Source organism: Pecten maximus, chromosome 17, assembly GCF_902652985.1.
Source record: "Pecten maximus chromosome 17, xPecMax1.1, whole genome shotgun sequence".
Taxonomy (NCBI): Eukaryota; Metazoa; Mollusca; class Bivalvia; order Pectinida; family Pectinidae; genus Pecten; species Pecten maximus.
Window position 1 is genome coordinate 30877189 of NC_047031.1, and position 20617 is coordinate 30897805.

The 20617-nt window shown below is 37.2% G+C and overlaps 1 protein-coding gene across 1 annotated transcript in view; it reads left to right on the forward strand.

Annotated features, from left to right (window-relative positions):
* Positions 1–20617, forward strand: part of LOC117314936 (acetylcholinesterase-like) — a 171455-nt gene that overhangs the window by 144397 nt on the left and 6441 nt on the right. Inside the window, exons 3-5 of the mRNA XM_033869035.1 lie at positions 1408–2389; positions 19422–19683; positions 20263–20429. Of these exons, the coding sequence (XP_033724926.1) occupies positions 1408–2389; positions 19422–19683; positions 20263–20429 (1411 nt within the window). The remainder of the gene's footprint in view (positions 1–1407; positions 2390–19421; positions 19684–20262; positions 20430–20617) is intronic.

Genomic DNA, 20617 nt, shown 5'->3' on the forward strand with positions numbered 1-20617 from the left:
GTGTATTGTATATACTCAGTACAGACAGGTGTGTATTGTATATACTCAGTATAGAGTCAGGTGTGTATTGTATATACTCAGTACAGACAGGTGTGTATTGTATATACTCAGTACAGAGTCAGGTGTGTATTGTATATACTCAGTATAGAGACAGGTGTGTATTGTTTATACTCAGTATAGAGACAGGTATGTATTGTATATACTCAGTATAGAGACAGGTGTGTATTGTATATACTGAGTATAGAGACAGGTATGTATTGTATATACTCAGTATAGAGACAGGTATGTATTTTATATTCTCGGATAGGGTTAGGTGTTAATCTTTATACCTGTATAGAGGCAGATGATGTGTATTCTATCTTATCATTATAAAGAATAGATTATTCTTAGTTATGAAATATTCAATTGCTTGACAAAAGAGTTGCTTGCTGAAGAAGAGATACGGAATGTTATAGATGGGTGTCTTCCATGATGAAGAAGAGCTTACTCCCCCGGAGCACCTGGTCTTGCTATTCGTATTAATTTGAACGTTTTCAAAGGTTACCAAGCAAATATATAATTCCGTTCGTATTCCGTCTAATTGTCGTCGGTTTTAAGTTATAATTTCGGTTTTTAACGTGGATATTCTCTGTTGTTGTGCAAGATTTCATTTGCGTTTGTGACATGCAATTATATGCAACCGATGCTGGCCGTAAATATGCTGGTAGCATGGCTGTCTATTACTAATTTTCAGACCGTAAAATGATCGGGAATGGCCTAGATTCATACTGCGAGTGTCACGGGTATAGAAAACCTATACATCTATGGATTTTGTCTGTTTGTTTGTTTGTTTGCTGGGTGAACCTGTGAACTGCTGGGGTCGTTTTGAGACGTGGTCTCTCTGGAGTGGGTTGTGACTATCTCACTGAACAACCTATTAGTGGCCCGTCGCAAGAAATACATGGCTATTAGGATATAGTGTCTTTCATACGGACACAATCACAACGGCACAGACCGTTCCGTTGATCAGCTTCCAGAGAAACACCAAACGAGTCGAGTGTCGAACCACGCACCTCGGATCTTCACCTGAACTTAACTGGCCGCCGCTCTAACCACCTGAGCTATTGCGGCCCCCTCAAACCTGTGGAGCACCTGGTTTTATTCTCTCCTGAACGTTTTAAAGAATATCCATGCAAATATTTTTTGTTTGTTTTTACTTTGTTCACATAACATTCGTTTTGATTATTTTTTTTTTATTCTTTAACATATAAACATTATTTCTTTTAAACCAAATTAAAAAATATATATATCAATGTATATAAATAAAAAATATGTATAAATAAATAATAAAAAGGGCTAATCTATTAATATTTTTGCAACTAGCATATCTCACTTTATCCCATAATAACCAATATAACTGTGTTTCAGGTCGGCGAGGAGGGAGAGGCTATTTGGAACCCCAAAACCCCTATGAGTGAGGATTGCCTATACCTCAACATATGGGTTCCCGTAAACGTTGAAATCCCAATCAAGTCTACAATGGTGTGGATTTTTGGCGGGGGATTTGTAACCGGGACATCCGCCCTCGAGCTGTATGATGGGACGGCCCTAGCTGCATATGCAGATATAATTGTTGTATCAATCAATTACCGTTTAGGACCTCTTGGATTTTTATATTATGGTAATGAAGAAGCGCCTGGGAATGTGGGTCTACTAGACCAAGTGTTAGCACTGCAGTGGATTAATAAAAATATTGAAAATTTCGGAGGGGTTCCGAATGATATAACCCTGTTCGGAGAGAGTGCCGGGGCAGCTAGTGTGAGTTACCATCTAATGTCTGAAATGTCCCAGCCTCTTTTTCAACGAGCAATTATGCAAAGTGGCACGTGCCTTAGTCACTGGGCCCACGTGTCACCTGAAACCGCCCTCACCTATGCAAAACTTCTGGCTAAACAGATGAACTGTTCGTCAGATGATGATAGTGACGTCATGCATTGTCTCCAAAATGCTGACGCTAAGATTATGTCGGATATCCAATGGCAACTTCCGATTACGTTTCTCACATTTCCTATAGTGCCGACGACGGATAACCACTTCATAAAACAGAGTCCGCAGGAATTCCTACGCGCTGGTCGTTTTCCTGACAAATCACTACTTATGGGTGTGAACAGTGACGAGAGTGTGTACTTCCTTAATTATTATCTTTACGACAAAATTGGCTGGCCTTCTTCACATTTTAATCGATCATTATTTCTAGATTCTATTCCGATGGTTGTGTCTGACAACGGACTGTCAAAGGTCGCCGCAGACCGACGTCACCGCCCCCTGGTGGATTCGATCTTACAACAGTACGAGACCGACTACCTTCCGGGCACAGCTAAAAACTATATGAACATCCTGGATGATATAGGTAGGTACTTTAATGTATTTGCCTGTCTAAGCTTTGTTACCATGGCATAATTTATTTTGCCTGTCCAAGCTTTATTAATATGACATTATTTATTTTGCTGAAATTGACGTTAACATACATGTACATGTCTGGTGTCAGTTATACATATCGATCTCAATGACCTTTTGGAACACCTAGTCTAATTTTTAGCCCCCTACCGATGAAAATGGGGACTATAGGCTTCTTCCCGTCAGCCTGCCTGTCCGTCTGCCTGTACATTTTGTATGTCTGTCAATCCGTCCACTCAATTTAGGTTTCTGCACTTTTCACCGCCATGATTCAAGTTATGTTAAATGAAAGTTGGTATGCAACTTTAGTATGAGTAGCTACAGATCAACTCAGTTTTTGGGTTTTTGGGTCAAGGTCAAGGTCACTGTTACTAATTCTGGGTTTTGTCCTAGTTTTATTGATTTTGATTAATAATGATTTACGCGTCAAAGTTATTACGTTGTTTCTCAATTATACCGGAAAGGGGAATATTATGTTGTCAAAAGATGACATATACTATTCAATCAACTTTTCCTTCACTCGATTTTTTAATGAAGAAAACTCCAGATGCAACTGCTTACGCATTGTACAATTGTACCACTGTACCATTGTACCATTGTACCTGTACCATTGTACCTGTACCACTGTACCATTGTACCATTGTACATGTACCACTGTACCATTGTACTATTGTACCTGTACCACTGTACCATTGTACCACTGTACCATTGTACCTGTACCATTGTACCACTGTACCATTGTACCTGTACCACTGTACCTGTACCATTGTACCACTGTACCACTGTACCTGTACCATTGTACCATTGTACCCGTACCATTTTACATGTTGTACCTGTACCATTGTACCTGTACCATTGTACCATTGGACCATTGTACCGTTGTACCATTGTACCACTGTACCATTGTACCACTGTACCACTGTACCATTGTACCTGTACCACTGCACCATTGTACCTGTACCACTGTACCACTGTACCTGTACCGTTGTACCATTGTACCATTGTACCTGTACCACTGTACCATTCTACCTGTACCACTGTACCATTGTACCTGTACCATTGTACATGTTGTACCTGTACCATTGTACCTGTACCACTGTACAATGGTACCTGTACCATTGTACCACTGTACCATTGTACCTGTACCATTGTACATGTACCACTGTACCATTGTACCTGTACCATTGTACCATTGTACCTGTACCATTGTACCACTGTAACTGTACCATTGTACCTGTACCATTGTACCTGTATCATTGTACCTGTACCATTGTACCTGTACCATTGTACCTGTACCATTGTACCAAAGTACCACTGTTCCATTATATCATTGTAGTTCTTAAGAATAAGAGTTTCATTGTATTAAGGCTGGTATTTCAAAGGTTTACTTTTCACTACTTCCGCAGCTGTGGAGAATTCCCCGAAAATTGATACTTTTGTAAAAACTGGTAATATTTGAACTATAGAGAGCTAGATAATTTACAGTATGAAAATCAATTCAGCTTTATGTAATGAGTTTTATCCTCTTTTATGCTAATCCCACAGACACGATCATTCAAGGGATCAATTGATGGGGCTCGCTGTATATTGAGCCTTGAACTGGACATTTTCTTGTACGTTAAAATGGAGATAGCGGCATTAACCTTGGCTTCCCGACTTTAGGAACACCCCCAGACCCGTATTTATCACCAAGTCCCGTCATGAACGTGATAATTCGTGACTAGATTGCCGCGTGACAAGCTGTATGTTTTCAAATCCAATTTACTACTAGTATATTTACTAAAGGGTGAAGATGAGCTAATAACGTCTGACGGGATTAGTGTAAAGGACAATGATATGTTGGCGAATCAGGAAAGTGATTCAGGAGATGGGGGTAAGGCCGTTCACACTGGTAACAGTGGCGACGTGTAGGAGTTTTTATTTAGAGAAACTAAAGCGACTGCAAAGGCAGAGGAAGCATTAATAGAAATTGAAAATTAATAATACAAAAAAAAAAAATCAAAAAAAAATCATAATGTATAAACGATGAAATACCATCGTATTTATAAAAGTTGCTTTAAGTCAAACAAATCCGTATTCAAACAAGGATGGTGTTAAACAAATCAGCTTTCAAATAGGGCCCGAGTTAAAAAAAATCAATATTCAAACAAGGCTTGAGTTAAACAAATCCTAATAAAAAAAACCAAGAGGCCCAGAGGGTCTGTATCGCTCACCAGCTGGTTTATTTGAGCAAACATCAAAATAATGTTTATGTTCCATTTGCTTATAGCTTTATTTGTTCATGTATCATTATGTTGTGGGGATCTCAACTGCTTCAAAGGTGTAACCCACAAACAATGATGGAGGGTGTCAGCCCCATTATTTATACAAATTTGAATCTCAGCCACCCGGGGATGTTACCACTGAAATGTCAATGTCACACATTGCTTAGTTCCAGAAACAAAGTCATTAATATCAATATTGCCAAATGGACCCCTGGTACAATGTTGAATGATCACCCCATAACAATGCAACTAGACAAATATTAGGGATATTCATTGCTTAGTTCCAGAGATGAAGTTGTTTACATCAATTTAGCCAAATTGACACCTTTTATCCCGCCCCTCAGGCCCCCAGGGGGTCTGCCCCACCATGTGTACAGTTTTGTATCCCTACCCCATAAGGATGCTACCAGTCAAATATGAGCGATATCCATGGCGTAGTTTCAGAGAAGAAGTCATTTATTTCAATTTAGCTAAAATGACCCTTTTTGGTCCCGCCCTTCAGCCCCCAGGAGGGTCAGCCCCAGCATTTATATAATTTCTAATATCCACCCCATAATGATGCTACGAGTAAAACTTTGTTCAATTCCGATCAGCGGTTATGAAGAAGTCAATTGTTGACGGACGGACTGATGACGGAGGGACGACGGACGCCACGGTATGGCATAAGATGAACAAGGCCCGAGTTCATATTCAATCAAGACAAAAGTCAAGCAAAGTTAGACTTGATGGTTTCCGACACCAGTGTAAACAAATACGGAAGGCTCAACCCGATTTGCTTCTTACGATGAAGAGGAATACGGAAAATTGAATGACAGAGACAGCAAAAACACACTGACAATGTAATCAAGGCTTGTGTTAGGATCCAGGAAGATTGTTTGGCCAATTCCAATTCGTCTTCAACATTGGATGAGCTACGAAGTTACACAATCTAATTAAAATTAGACTTGTAATTTCCGCTCCTCTACAATACTTTACGATAGACTTCAATACAAGATATAACGATACCCCGTAGGAGGTCATCTCAGCATGACCTTTGAGCTTCAAATATAAGCCAATGAAAATGGTCAATGAGGTCATTAATCAACCAATGACAAAGAGTCTTGTACGAGCCTTTGGTTGCGTCTCCTTAATATTTGCGACTCAATTCAGCGCTTATTTTTTTTCAAATAAATGTACGCAAAATTTCGCAAACATAACTGCATTATGTTAATGGCCATGGTAATAAAATATTGCTCATCCTCTGGACGTTACCTTGAAAGAAGAACAGAAAACGATTAAACAATATCTCGTCGACAGGACGGATTGTGTTGCCAAGCGGATTTCGGAAATCGTTACCGTACGCGTTATAAGTGTACAGTATTCCCTTTCAAACTATTTCCCCCCGACGCCATTGCCTTCACTGTCTATCTCTCATACGATGAAGGAAAAACCAAATGGACAGCAAACGTTGGTTAAATTATCAATTCGTGGAGGTTATCTCGGTGAGCCGGAGTGTTTGAAGCCGTGTTGTTTACCGTTGCTATCGACCATAGGAATACCTCGGGAACGTTGTGTAAGTACTTTTACTTCCGAAGAATGAAATCACACCGACAGTTTTAAAGGCGGCGCGTTGATTGGCTGAGCTCAAATGTCATGCTGAGATGACCTCCTATGGGGCATCGTTCGATCTTGTATTGCAGTGTATCGCAGAGTATCGTAGAGGAGTGGAAATTACAAGTCTAATTTTAATTAGATTGCGATGTTACAATGATGAAATCTTCATTTAAAAAAATTATACTGCGCTAAAAAAATGGATAGTCGTTGTACATTATTTCGTTTTAGTGTTTTGTTTTCAACATTCAAGCTTATACATTGTAGAATTACATGTCAGTCTAATATAATAAAGCAATTATTGATGAGGGAAACAGCGATTTTGTTAGCGTCCTCGACCCTGACCATTGCACCCCGCTTCGCGTTGGGCAATAGTCAGAATCTGGGGTGTTAACAAAACCGCGGTTGCCCTCAGTCCTAGTTGATAGATAATTGTATGCTATTTCGAAACCGTATGTTTAATGCAATGATAATTTTAAGAAGGTTGATAGAAAACATTAAAAAATGTCGTTTTTTATGTTTTTACTTTAATTTGATTTCGCTCCTGAGTATCATGTTAAAACTAGACTTATAACGCAGATTGACATGAAGGATTAGAATTTTTCCGGACATATTGTATTATTTTTCAAAATTATCCCCTTAAGTATCAATGCACTTTTACAAGCGGTGTTTGGGGGCCCCAATGCCATTTTGGAAAAATCCTTTTCTTGGCTGTTCAGAAAGTCATCCACTGCATGTATGACGTCATCATCGGACTGAAACTATGTATATGAAATAGCTGTTTTTAGTCTGGGAATAGATGAAAGTCGGATAAATCGCGCTCGGTAAAAATGTAAGGTGGATATTCAATCAAGTTAAAGCAACAGTCGTGAATGGCAGCCGTGTCAATGACAGACTTGTGAACAGAAGCATTGTTCTGATGTAATAACACACCTTTAGTGAGCTTTCCGCGACTCTTAAGTTTAATATTTTCCCGTAACTGCCTCAGAAGTAAAGCATAATATGTAGAATATAAACTATATATCAACCAAATGAGACAAGTCCTTGGGTTCACGGCCCCCCTATTTAGTCAGAGAATATAGTAACACATCCTTGAGTACCTCCTTCAAGTTTAATATTTTGACGTAACTTCTTCTGAAGCGAAGCATGATATGTAGAATATATACTATACATTGTATATCAACCAAATGAGAGTCCGTGGGTACACGCCCCCCCCCCCCCCCCCCCCCCCTTTAAAGTCAGAGAATAGTAGGACTTACAAAAGAACATCCATGAGTACCTCTTTCAATATACGAGACTAACAACATATCAATCATCCCTCTATGTATTGCCCATATAGTAAGTGTATGGTGACATTCAGATGTGTGGATGTTAGTGGGTATACCTTAACATTACTAAACGGGAATGGTCGAAGAGACGTCCTATCAAGTCAAATAACCTAACAACCGTCAAACTGAAAGACAATCTTGCTTCTAATCTGAATGTTGACATAGGAAATACAAGAAAAGATACAGAAATCAGTGGATGTTTCAATGCGTTCATTGATAATTGTAATGATAAAACTGGAATGCCATATCGGAGTGTTTGTGGAGTTTTTAAATATGAGAACGTCAGTGTAAATCAGATTAGATACAATTATGAGACGCAAAAGTGAATTGCCTTTAAAATATTAATTCGGTAATGAACCGAATTTGTCGAATAATTAATAAAAGAAATCGTGGTTCCGAGGTTCTTTGAGAAGACCAAAAGAACGAATCACGATAAAAGCGCAAAAAAATGGATTTTCAAATCGATAGACTGATTCTTCTTTCATAGATCTCTATAGACAAGACAAGATACAGGCCTAGTCACACATCTGATCTCGCTAATTTATTGACGAGTTCTTCCAAGTGCGTGGGTGGTGAAAGCGAGATTATGCCAGAACGGATACCTCCAGTTCCGACTTAAACCTGACACCAATTGCAGACTTTCCCGTGAAGACGCCACAGCGGAGAGTAAATATAATGATCCTCGAAATACCGTGACGCGTATGAAGTTTCGTCTGAAGTTCTTTACTTTCATTTGAACAATGTAGATAAGGTTTATCATTACACAAACAGTATACGTAACAATGTGTAAAGGTAAGCCTTGTATATTCCTTTGAACTTCTTCATTTTCACTTGATCTTCATCAGTTTCATTTGAACTTCATCAGTTTCCTTTGAACTTCGTCAGTTTCCTTTGAACTTCGTCAGTTTCCTTTGAACTTCGTCAGTTTCCTTTGAACTTCGTCAGTTTCCTTTGAACTTCGTCAGTTTCATTTGAACTTCGTCAGTTTCATTTGAACATCGTCAGTTTCCTTTGAACTTCGTCAGTTTCCTTTGAACTTCGTCAGTTTCTTTTGAACTTCGTCAGTTTCTTTTGAACTTCGTCAGTTTCATTTGAACATCGTCAGTTTCCTTTGAACTTCGTCATTTTCATTTGAACTTCGTCAGTTTTGTTTGAACATCGTCAGTTTCATTTGAACATCGTCATTTTTGGGAATGTGAGATATAACCACTTAAAAAATATATAGAAAAAACTGCATTTATATCAAGATTTTCCTCTTCGAGGTGTACACCAACAATATGAATATGTGACATAATTATCCCCCTTTTACTACCTATTCTACATACGATGTTTTAGACTCCATAGACTCTAAGAGAATGACTTAGAACTGATCCTTGGTCGAAAAAATAATAGTCTGTAATGTGGTTTCACAAATTCCGCCTTTTACTATTAATTAATAACCAAAACGTTTATGTATACAAGTATCTTAAATATTGTAAAATGATACATTTTTGAAGTTATTAATGTAAGTGTAGTAAAACAATACATTTTAAAAATTATTTATATAAATGTATAGAAATGTTGTAATGTGCTTTAAAATGATACATTTTTTTAAATTAGCTATATATATGTTGTCAAAAGATACCTTTTGAAATTGTTTACATACACCTATGATAGTGAGCATCCGAAAATAAAGACTATCTATCTGTGTATTAAAAGTAAAGTTCCTTCTTGTGTAATATTGCCTATAGCTAAATATCATCATAACCCCTTTGTTATTTCTATCATGTAATATTTTGTGAATACTACTTTGGAAGGAATTGGAAGAATTGTGTTTGAGTTTCTGAAGTTGTAATTTTGTCAGCGATGACAAAGAAGTGGACAGACGGATTTTAAATATAAATGACTGATATATATATTATGCTTGATTTTTAAAAGCATTTTTAATCGACAATTTTTCCTTCTGTCACTTAGTTATTTCCAGCCCAGTTCAGATAAAAGTTTGGTATATTTGGTAACTTTATACCCTTCAGTGCAAATTAAAGCTGGTCTTCGCTGGACACTTTTAATAAGATCTGATTCGTATTGGTTGCAATTATCGAAAAAGTATATTGCCATTTCAAGAGCAGACCTAACCATTGACTTATAGAGTTTCTCTAGACCGACCCGAGGGATTAAGTATGATAACGACTGCAATATGTTCAGTATTGTATTTGCCCTAGCGACAATGTCGGATATATGCGCCTGCCAGCCCAAGTTTCCAGATACTGATATGCCAAGGTGATTATGTATGTTAGAGTGTTGAATAGGAATATTATTGAACGCAAGCACTGGGTAGTATAAGACAAGTTTTTGGAGAATAAAACTTATTATGTTTTGGCTGCATTAAGAGTTATCAACCATCGTTTTGCCCAGTTTATAGATTAGATAGGTGATTATTCAAGTTATCGATAACATTTGTTGATATGTCATTCAAATAATCGAATGAGCCAAACAATATGTCTGTATGAGCAGTAGTAAAGACATCGTTAAGGCCTCTAAGATCCACTGTTTTGTAATCCCGTGTTGTTCTTTGATATGACTGTTGTCTATGTATGTTATACTTTAGTTTACAGTGAATCGTACAATGATCGAGATCGCAAAGTTGGGAACTTACTCCATGATTTACAACAAACTGTTTTATAAACAAATTTTAGATCCCGTAAATGAACAGAAGTGTCTGTAATGTGAGTTGGTAGGTCTAAAAGAAGGTGCATGTTGTTTCGTTGGGCAATATTAAAAACGCGTTGTCCTACTTCACTGTTAGTTTGGCGGTTGTCCCACGATAAACATCTATCGGTAAAGTCGCCGACAAGGACACTATTTAAAGGAACCCACGTGGGGCAGTTGCCTGGTACTAACCGTATGTCGTTTGTTTTTTTTTCTCCAAGTACTCCGGTTTTCCTCCACCTCCAAAATCTGGCACGTTCTTAAATGACCCTGTTAATAGGGCGTTGAACAAAATGAAACCAGATAAAACTACTTATTACGAATTGTGACTACGACAAGGGCACCAAATAATTTCATAGGCAATACATTTTATCAGAACCTTTTGGTGAGTCTTCGTTCATTTGAGAACATTACGGCATGCGGGGAAATTCGGATTACCATATGCCTTTTACACAGCAACGATATACCAATATAATGGACAAATCGAGCAAGGTCAGTGATGTTAAAAAGCAAGACACACCTTAAAAAAAAGAGACAATTCATTTTGTTTTTAAGTTATTTGTTATTGTACACAATAGACATATGAGTGAATGATCAGAAACAAGACTCATCTTTGAAAACTAGTCGATTCCTTTTCACTATTGTTTTTAGAATAGATAAATGCTATTATACCAAATCGTTAAAGCTGACAGTGCAAGTTAAAAAGCATCCAATTGAAATTAAAAAAAAAAAAAAACCTGTACAGATTTCCAAAAATCGTTTCCGAGACAATCCCCAGTTATGGTAGTGTCGTATCTAAGGACGGGCAGACATTTTTCTTTTTTTTTGTTATGCGTGGATACAACCAAGCCGCCGCTGCTATAAAAAGAACGTGCTTCGTCACACTCGCATTCACTCTAACCTCAGGTGTTCACGGTGACACACCTGTATCTTCTATATATACTATATCTGTACACCACGTGACCTACAACTGTATTCGCGAACGACACCAAACAGAAGCACTTACCTGTAACTTGAGCAGAAAGATGGTCAGTGTCTCTCAATTATCTTTCAAATCTTGTTGAAAATAAAGTCTCTTAATAAATGCTCGAAAATGCATAACGAATTAATCCCAAATACTCTATCCATCTTCTCACGTGTTTTTCGTGGGTGCAGCCATTTTTATAACAAGTAAACAGTCCGAGGAGTTCCAATTTTTACTCGTAACCTACACTAGCACTCCTCGGATGTTTTCCTATTGTCTACACTACACTAGGGCTGTTGTGCGGTTTTATCACGTTTTAATTGCGTTATGGCACGTGCACAAATAATACATTTGTACGAAGACACGGAAAATATTTCGATGGAAACTATGGATATAATGATGTAACAGTTGTAAAGTTGTTCTTGCTGCATATCCCACTGGAAAGACTCAGGTAGGAATTTACTCATATTTACTCTGTTTATAATTTCATTAGGTACATGTTTTTGTTGGGGCCCAAATAGTTTGTGTTGTCAATACTTTCTTTTCTTTCTTTTATTGTAAAATAAGATATATATGTATATATATAAAGTTACCTCTTCAAATTCCATATTCAAGTTCCGTAATGTGAACAAAAACTCATTTGCGTTTGTATTGAGAACGTATACTATGTATAATGGAGAGATGTGTCGCTATGCGCGTGTATCGATAGACTGATTCTTGTCTCAATGAACGCACGCGCTTTTATAGCGGCTCGTATCTACGCATTACAAAAAACAAAAATGTCTGCCCGTCCTTAGATACGACACAACCATAATTGGGGGATGTCTCGGAAACGATTTTTGGAAATCTGTACATGTATTATTTTTTTTTAATCTTAATTGGATGCTTTTTAACTTGCACTGTCAGCTTTAAGGCGGGCAGGGACCAGCCATGTTCAGAAACAAGTCTCATCCTATACAATTTCAGACACATCCTTTTTCGGGTTTTTTAAAAGTTGAATATAATTACACTGCATTGTAAAGTCAGACTGGAACCAGATCTGTTCACAAACAAGTCTCATCTTATGAAATTTGAGACACCTCCTTTTGTCAGTTGTTTTTTAAGTTAAATATAATTACACAGACCGCGTCCTTGAGACAAGCCCGTATCAGCGATTCACATCACCAGACATCCTTCTCTCAGAGACCTTGACACGAAGCTTTGCCTGTTATTCGTTTTGCCGTCGTTAAAATAAGATGCTGATCAGTCAGCTGTGTATTATTCCCACGAATAAAAGCCTTTTCGTGTTCTTTGCTTAATATTGAATTAGAATTATATACGATAAAAGCATTCTGAAAAAAAAGCGATTGAAGACTATTACTGGGTGATGTGACAACGGCTGCATTACTAAGGACTGACTGGTTTGTAGACATCTGCGTCAAAACAAATATCTCTTATCTTATATCAATATTTTCACATCCATTCCAACAGTTAGCTTCTTTATTGTTATTCTTTCCATTGTTGTGGTTCAACGACTTCACATTGTCAGCTTTTAAACAGTTATTTCCTCTATAAGTCCAACAAATTCGTATATACTCAATAGTTTACTAGCTGTTTGCTTTTCAGGTCATGCGAGATTTGCGTCGTCCGTCGTGAACAATTTACAATTTAGACATCTTCTTCAAAACTGTTGAACCAAATTTGATGAAATTAAGCATGCAGATAGATTCAATGACCAAAGGTCAACCAGAAGTGTGAATTACATGCTCCCCAAACCCCAAGGGCCTGAGGGTGGGCCAACAAGCGTTGAATCATATTATTTAAAAGATGGAAGGTGTTGTTCCAAAGTTGGGAATTTCATGACCCTAAGGTCTCATGTTTGCTCCTGGGGATGGGTTAAATTTACTATATAGGAAAATCTCATTCTTTGTTTGATTTCAATTGACATTTAGACTAACTTGGTTACCATTATCAGCCTTGGATGATGGCTTGACGGTATGCACATTTTGACCCCAAAAGTCCCAGGGGCTTATTGGCGGAGCCAAAAAGGGTCAAATTAAATGAAATATTTAAAACCTCTGGTGAACGATAAGGTCCAATAGCCTCTTGTTTTGTCTGTTTTATGTAGAAATCCACCAAGCGGTGAGGTTTAAATTGGTACAGAAGTTTAGGGGACAGTTACAGATGTAAATGAATCATATAACAGGTATACTGTATGTTTGTTTGGGGTTCAATATTCTCACAGAAAGAATTAATGTCATACAAAGACACAGTGAAAATATACTGTTTATCTATCTTTGTTTCGGAGTTCAACGTCTCCATAGGACGAGTGTCACAGAGGAATACGGCAATTCAAAAATTGCCCTGCATAAATATATACATTATAGTAAATTCGAAACTACGCTATATACGGACGGGTGTCTATGGGGACAACGGCATGTCATAATTTCAAACAACGCTATATACGGACGGGTGTCTATAGGGACAACGACAGATTTTAACACATCTTGGATTATAAATAGAAGATTCTAAAAAAAAGCTTACTATTCTCCGGTCTCGTGTCTCGTGCAATCACCAATGTTATAAGATAATTGTCGGATGATAGGCGTTTTATATCATATTTTCATTATACTGTACTTACATGTTAAAATTTGACCAAGGTAATATGAAAAAAATGAGCAAACAATTTTTCACAACCAACATTTTTTGAATCTGAGAAAGTAAGTGGTGAGTCCTATGTTTCATTACTTGGCTTAGATGTCACGTTTTTGTTCGATTGCGTGAAAGTATCGTTCAGATTATAGACATCTTCTCGACGTGAAATCCTGTTTTCGAAAACTACGGAAATTTATTGAAATATGAGGTGATTACCACTACATTTATACCTATATATACATTGTCTTTCGACCAATTTAGAACTTCATTCGTCGCCTCCTTGACAATAACACCATGTAAAACAGCACGTCATCAAATGAACACATTTTGATTGTATAATAAAATGACATTTTTACGATACACAGTAGTTTCATTGGAAGTATAACCATTTTCATCCTCAAAAAGTAATAAAGATAGTCCTCTTTTAAACTGTTATGAACGTTTTATGTTCTCCTAATGAGTGACAAAGCGCCAATTCATGAGCTGGGTTTCATTATATGTTTAATATCAGACACAAATGAAGTTTAACGGATACGCATGTTAACTCAATATATCGGCGTGTAACATCAGCCTTTAATTGTATTACGATGCTGTATACGATAACACACACGCGGTGTTATACAAGCGGAATTTCGACAGCACGGTGAAAAAACAAAGGCCACGTGCTCGTCACAGATTTGTTTGGTGAACGTGCTGTATTGAAATTAATTCCCTTGTGTCATCCTGAGCGTCAAAGGCAGAAAAACGTGTGTACGATACTGTAATTACAATTTGAATTGATAAAAAAGACCAAATTTGCACTCATATAACTACCGTTTTATAATTAGAACATCTTTACTGTGCAATTTAATTAAGGATTTACCTTTTGTTTTCTTTTGTTTATGATAATATAAATTCAATACAGCATGAGGTAAAGTGCGTCAACGGTTTATGAACAATTAACTGACTGCTCCATTGGATTTATCATCTCATAAGCTAAATAAAAAAGTTATTTGTATTTACAGGATTTTAATTTAACCATAAATGAGATATTATTATTTGAATCAGTGATCTACGTTCAAAATTATTCTGACGTTCAGTTTATCCGTGCACACCACAGCCTCTTTCAGAAGCCGTTGACATACAGACAAACCCCGCGCACTTTCTTCATGACCATAGAAGAAAAGAGTTCCCGCAATCCAGTTATTTCAACGCTTTATATAACGCTATCACATTAAATATTGTATTCATTAAAGCTTACAGTTGTCCCAGTATTTTATTAAATAAAGTATTGATATTAATATGAATAGTAAGCATGATGTTGTTCTTTTTTTAGTAAAAAGTGACATATTCATACGCGGCGAACTGGGTCACGTTCTACACACATGTTACAGCATTTGCCCATACGTCGATTATCGATTCAATTGCGATTGTAAATATAAATGTAGGCAACGCAGGATAGCGAACATATTTCTTATCTTTCTCAAATTATTAAAATTGCAAGATCTGCGAGACTTACTTTTCCACTTGTGTCATGTCTTCGTCCCTGTGTAATAGTATTACCGAAAACCAACGTCAACAAAATGAGAAATAAATCGTAAACATTTTATTAAATGCAAATTGTCCATGCCCTCTACTTGAGCTGCGCATAAAGATATTACCAAAATTCCAACCAATTAAGGTGTATAAACAGATAAACTAACAATTTAATACAATACAATCAAGCAAAGAACTGACACTGGGTGGTGATAACGCCACCTTGTGAGTAATAGGAGTTGTGCCCCCTGGCTACGCTCTTTGTTTGCTTTGATTGATTTGATATTGTTATACATCCGAAGAACATATCAAGTTAATTTAAGGACGGTGTCTAAAATACCTGGGCTACTGACGAACTCTTGAAATGCCACATCTTGACATTACAGCATGACACCCCATTATGTTATATTTCATTGCCACCTTGACAAACCGTCATTGTCACCATGACACATCGTCATTGTCACCATCACACACTTTCATTGTCACCATGACAAACCGTCATTGTCACCATGACACACCGTCATCGTCACCATGACACACTGCATTGTCACCTTTAAAGATGAAAATAAGGCAGATATTTTCAGTTTTCAAAATCAGGTTTGCAGTTGTCAGACAGAACCCAATACCTACATGTAACAGTAACGAACACTCACTAAGGGCCAGGGGTCAGTCAGACAGGATGTCTCCCTGACACCAGTCCTCATGTTCTTTATTTTGGGTAGATTAACGATTGACAAACCTTCGAAAAAGTATCTTCCAAGATGAACGACATTTCGGAATTCAAGTTCCTAGCGAGAGGTATTAGACCATGTACTCTATCATAGCGTAGAGTGAATATGGTATTGATCGAAAATGCAGTACATTAATTGTTGTATCATTAAATACACAAAACAAAGACATATCAAAAGGGAAAAATATGACATATTGTAGGGATTGGGGTTGGGAGAGGGGAAGCAGAGAGATATGTTCGGTTTCTGTACAATAAAAATACTTATTTTGTCGTTCTAAAATTTAAAGTTGAATAGAGTAGCCCGATGATGAATTTGCTTACTAAGTTTCCATATGAAATAATGTAAGACACTCCCAACTATTTTCTGTGTAAATTATAACGCTTGCTGCCTGGTTTGTGTGAGGTGAGGTAACTCGTATACACTCTAGTCGATACATTGGAAATGCATCGCGAGCTTCTGGGGTTGATAAAAATGGCCCTTCCCCGTCGAATATACTGTTTTTAGTCTCGAATTTTCCTATCTGAAATCAATGAGTGAAATCCCTCATTGTTTCTAAATTTCATATTTAAAATGAAAGTTGAATACTTCTGATTGGTTCGTCATTTCCTAGAGATAGGCCACAAAAAATGGCCGTGCTGTTTGAGCTGGTTGAAGTGATTATGATGCGAAGCCTAATGTTTCTGTAACAAGGTTCCGATAACGATGAAGAGGTATCGTGTTTTAAATCAGTCGATAGTAAAATACTCGTATAAAGTATGTACAATATGAACGTTCGATACAGATAAGGTAGGCCCATTCATCTGTACCAAATTTAATTTCCGAGATCAGTTTTGTCTAATGAAAGTTGTCCAACATCTAATCATGATACAAATCAATTTTACTGAAATAATCATTCACAGGAATCTTATACGTAAAGAATCACGATGTGGTTTATCAAGAATCATGACACGTACGGACATCACGGATTAATCGATCTAAGTATCAAACGTTATCATACGAGGGCTCATAACATCTCAATCAACACTCGTAGTATGAACATTCAAGTGAGGTTTAAAAAAGGAATTCTTTACCGTTTAACACAGCTTCGACGCATCCACAATCCTTTTAAAGTAAATAAGATTCCTTAAAATGACCGAGATAATCATAAGTAAAACATGCAGGAATGCAATTAAAAACAACAAAAATGTCTTCTTATTTTCAGCCTTTTTATATATACGACTTGCTTTACTCTTTATTTCGATCCATCATGCACGGCGCCTGTTAATTATTAATTTTTGGATTTTTGTATTTTGGTTAGAAAACTTCTTAATCCGTAACAATCAAAATGACGTCACTTTATTGAAAACATTTTTTTTCTGAAGTGTAGTAATATTCTGATGAATTAACCTGTTCTATGGGACGCAACTCCTACTGGTTACATGGCGTTTTTGGCATGTTACCCATAGAAGGACCACCCAGTTTTCTAGGAAACGACTGGTTCAGTAAAAGAATTTAAGATATACCTTATATTACTTTGTTTTCACTGTAGTAATTGACGGCTAGGGTCATTTAGGGCAGGACAATATATCATTATTTTATGTTATTTGAGTTTAAAATCAGATAAAAATAGTCATTTTAAAAGCATTCATATTGTATATTTATTTGATTTTGATAAAAAGGTTGGCTAAAATAGTAGAAGAATATAGCAAATAGATTATGTGAACTTTGTAACATATATACACATGTTATAGAGTAAGTAAAAGGACATCAAAGTTTATATAATAGATCGATGTATTTTAAATTGCCTAATAGTCCTTTCGAATCCACGGAATTGAAAGGAGTTTTCATATCTGGGACTCGAAAGTAGTTTTCACGAATGTGTTTAAAATCGTAACATTTTATTAGCAAATGCTTAACTGTGAATTGTGTGTTACATGCATGACACATTGGTGAATGTTCTCGTTTTAAAAGGAACGAATGAGTAGGATATGTGTGTCCGGTACGGACCGAGAGAGGACAATTTCCTCTCTACGATCTTTTCGACTGGGAATGGATGTTTAAGCTTCAGTTGTACTTTTAAAAAGTTTGTTGCTCGATTCGAGAGACAAGCTGTGTCGCCATTTATGTTGAATTAAAGCAATTTTGGGATGGCGGTCCACAAGTTCATTGCCTTTAATTCCAACATGGCTCGGAATCCAAAGTAAAGTTTCAGACGATGGTTATGTGAGAATTATTCCGGCACTTTCTAACTAACATCGCAATTTTGATCACATACTTTTCCTCGCAATTTTTTTTTATATATTATAATTAAACAGTTTTATATAAATTTTGATCAAGTTAATATACCCACTTTCCGAGAAAATATCCTCAAGTATGCATTTCGTCGTTTGTTTAAACATAGTTTGCATAATTTGGTTTCCCTATCTTACCTTCTAGTTTTAAATATTTCTTGTTCCTAACATCACTGCATCCTCAATACTCCAGGGTTAACGTTCACTTTCACTCCTTGCTACCCTAGAATATGTCAACCCTAGATATTCCAGGTTAAACGTTCACTTTCTCCCTCCGCTTACCTGGGATATCTCCATCCTCGATTCTCCAAGAGCTAGGTTCACTTTCTCTCTCTGCTACCTTGGAATATTTCAATCCGCGATACTCCATGGTTACCGTTCATTTTCTCTCTCCCCTACCCTGGGGTATCTCCATCCTCGAAACTCCAGGTTAAACGTTCACTTTCTCTCTCTGCTACTTTGGAATATGTCCATCCTCGATACCCCATGTTAAACGGTCACTTTGTCTCTGCGACCCTGGAATATGTCCACCCTCGATTCTCCAGGTTCAGTTTATTTTCTCTCACTGCTCCTTTAGAATATTTCTTTCTTCGATACTCCAGATATTACTTTCGCTTTCTGCACTCCTGAAATATTTACCACTGTAATGGCGATTTAAAAGTCTTCGTCTCCTTGGTAACCGTATAAAGCCAACTCTGTTGACGCTCCTGACTGCCCTATGATTTTCAACAGAAATGCATCAGCCAACAGATAGACCAGACGTGTGCCATCGACTTCGCCATTACTTGTATCAGATTTGCAGAAAAAAAAGTAAACGTATTCCTGGGAGTATCCATGACGACCATGCTTACGATTCCCAAAAGGACACACTTTGCAATTCCTATTTTTTCACAATCATTTCCTCTCTGTTAAGATTTTGATCAATTGTTAAATTTCCCACACAATCTATTCCACACAGACTTGTAATTGAATATGATCTTTCCTATTTCTTTCCGACACAGGTGGTGACTTCGCCTTTAAGTGCCCAGTCATTGAATTCGCCCAGGAGTTCAGTCGCTCCAAGAGAGGTTCGCCTCAAGTATTTATGTACAGCTTCGAACACCGATCGGAGACGAATCCCTGGCCAGCCTGGACGGGCGTACTACACGGAGATGAGATCGAGTATGTTTTCGCCGTCCCAGTCAATGATCACAGACGCTCATCTGAAGAGAGACAACTAAGTATTGCTATGGTAGAATACTGGACCAACTTCGCCAAATACGGGTAGGTGTGATGTTTTATAAATTATTGTACTCATACATCAATTGGTAATATTAATAATAAAATTAAATGCACTGTTTAAAATATTAGACAAAAAGACAAAAAGTGTTTTTCCGGACATTGGTATGCTTGATATCGTACACTATTCTTGAATAATTCAAGTACCTTCGTCAATACGGGTAGGTATATATACAATATCAGTAAGATATCTTCCCGAAATATGGTGAGGAGAGTGATAATTACTATATATTTGCCAAATAGGGGTAAGTATGATATATGCACACATTTGATCATTTTTTAACAACAACCTTTTGGCCACTTTTCAAATAAATTAATTGGGTACCTATTCATACATTTTAAACTCACATAGTTTGCGCCAGAATGATAACTGCTACCGAATTGACCTGTCAATCTACTACACATTACACCTCCGTGTACATGAGCTGAAACGTCACTCATGAAAACCCAACACTAGTGACAATACAAGAAAGTCTATTTATATATACAAATTTACCTTATTAGTCAATCTACCTCCTGTAGAAAGTGCAATAATGCTCAAGCAACGATCTTTTGACCTTACAGTGACCCCGGAAACGGAAACAGGGCGACACGCTGGCCTGAATATACGTACGAAACACAGGAATATATAATTCTAAAACCTGGGCCGGTGTTTGACATCAAGTCCGGACTGAGATACAAGCAGTGTGCCTACTGGACAGAGTTTTACCCTAAACTAAAGAAGGCTATAGGTATGTATCCGCCCATAAAACACAATCAAGACAAGTTTGAGACAGTATTTTGATTAGAAAACGTAAACTTTATCTATTTTACAACAATTGCAAAACAAGTTACATTAACTTATATTAATCACGCTTGTTGGCCCGGATAGAAGAACTTGAGCTGTCTTACTGTGGGAAGAAACCGGAGTTTCCGATGA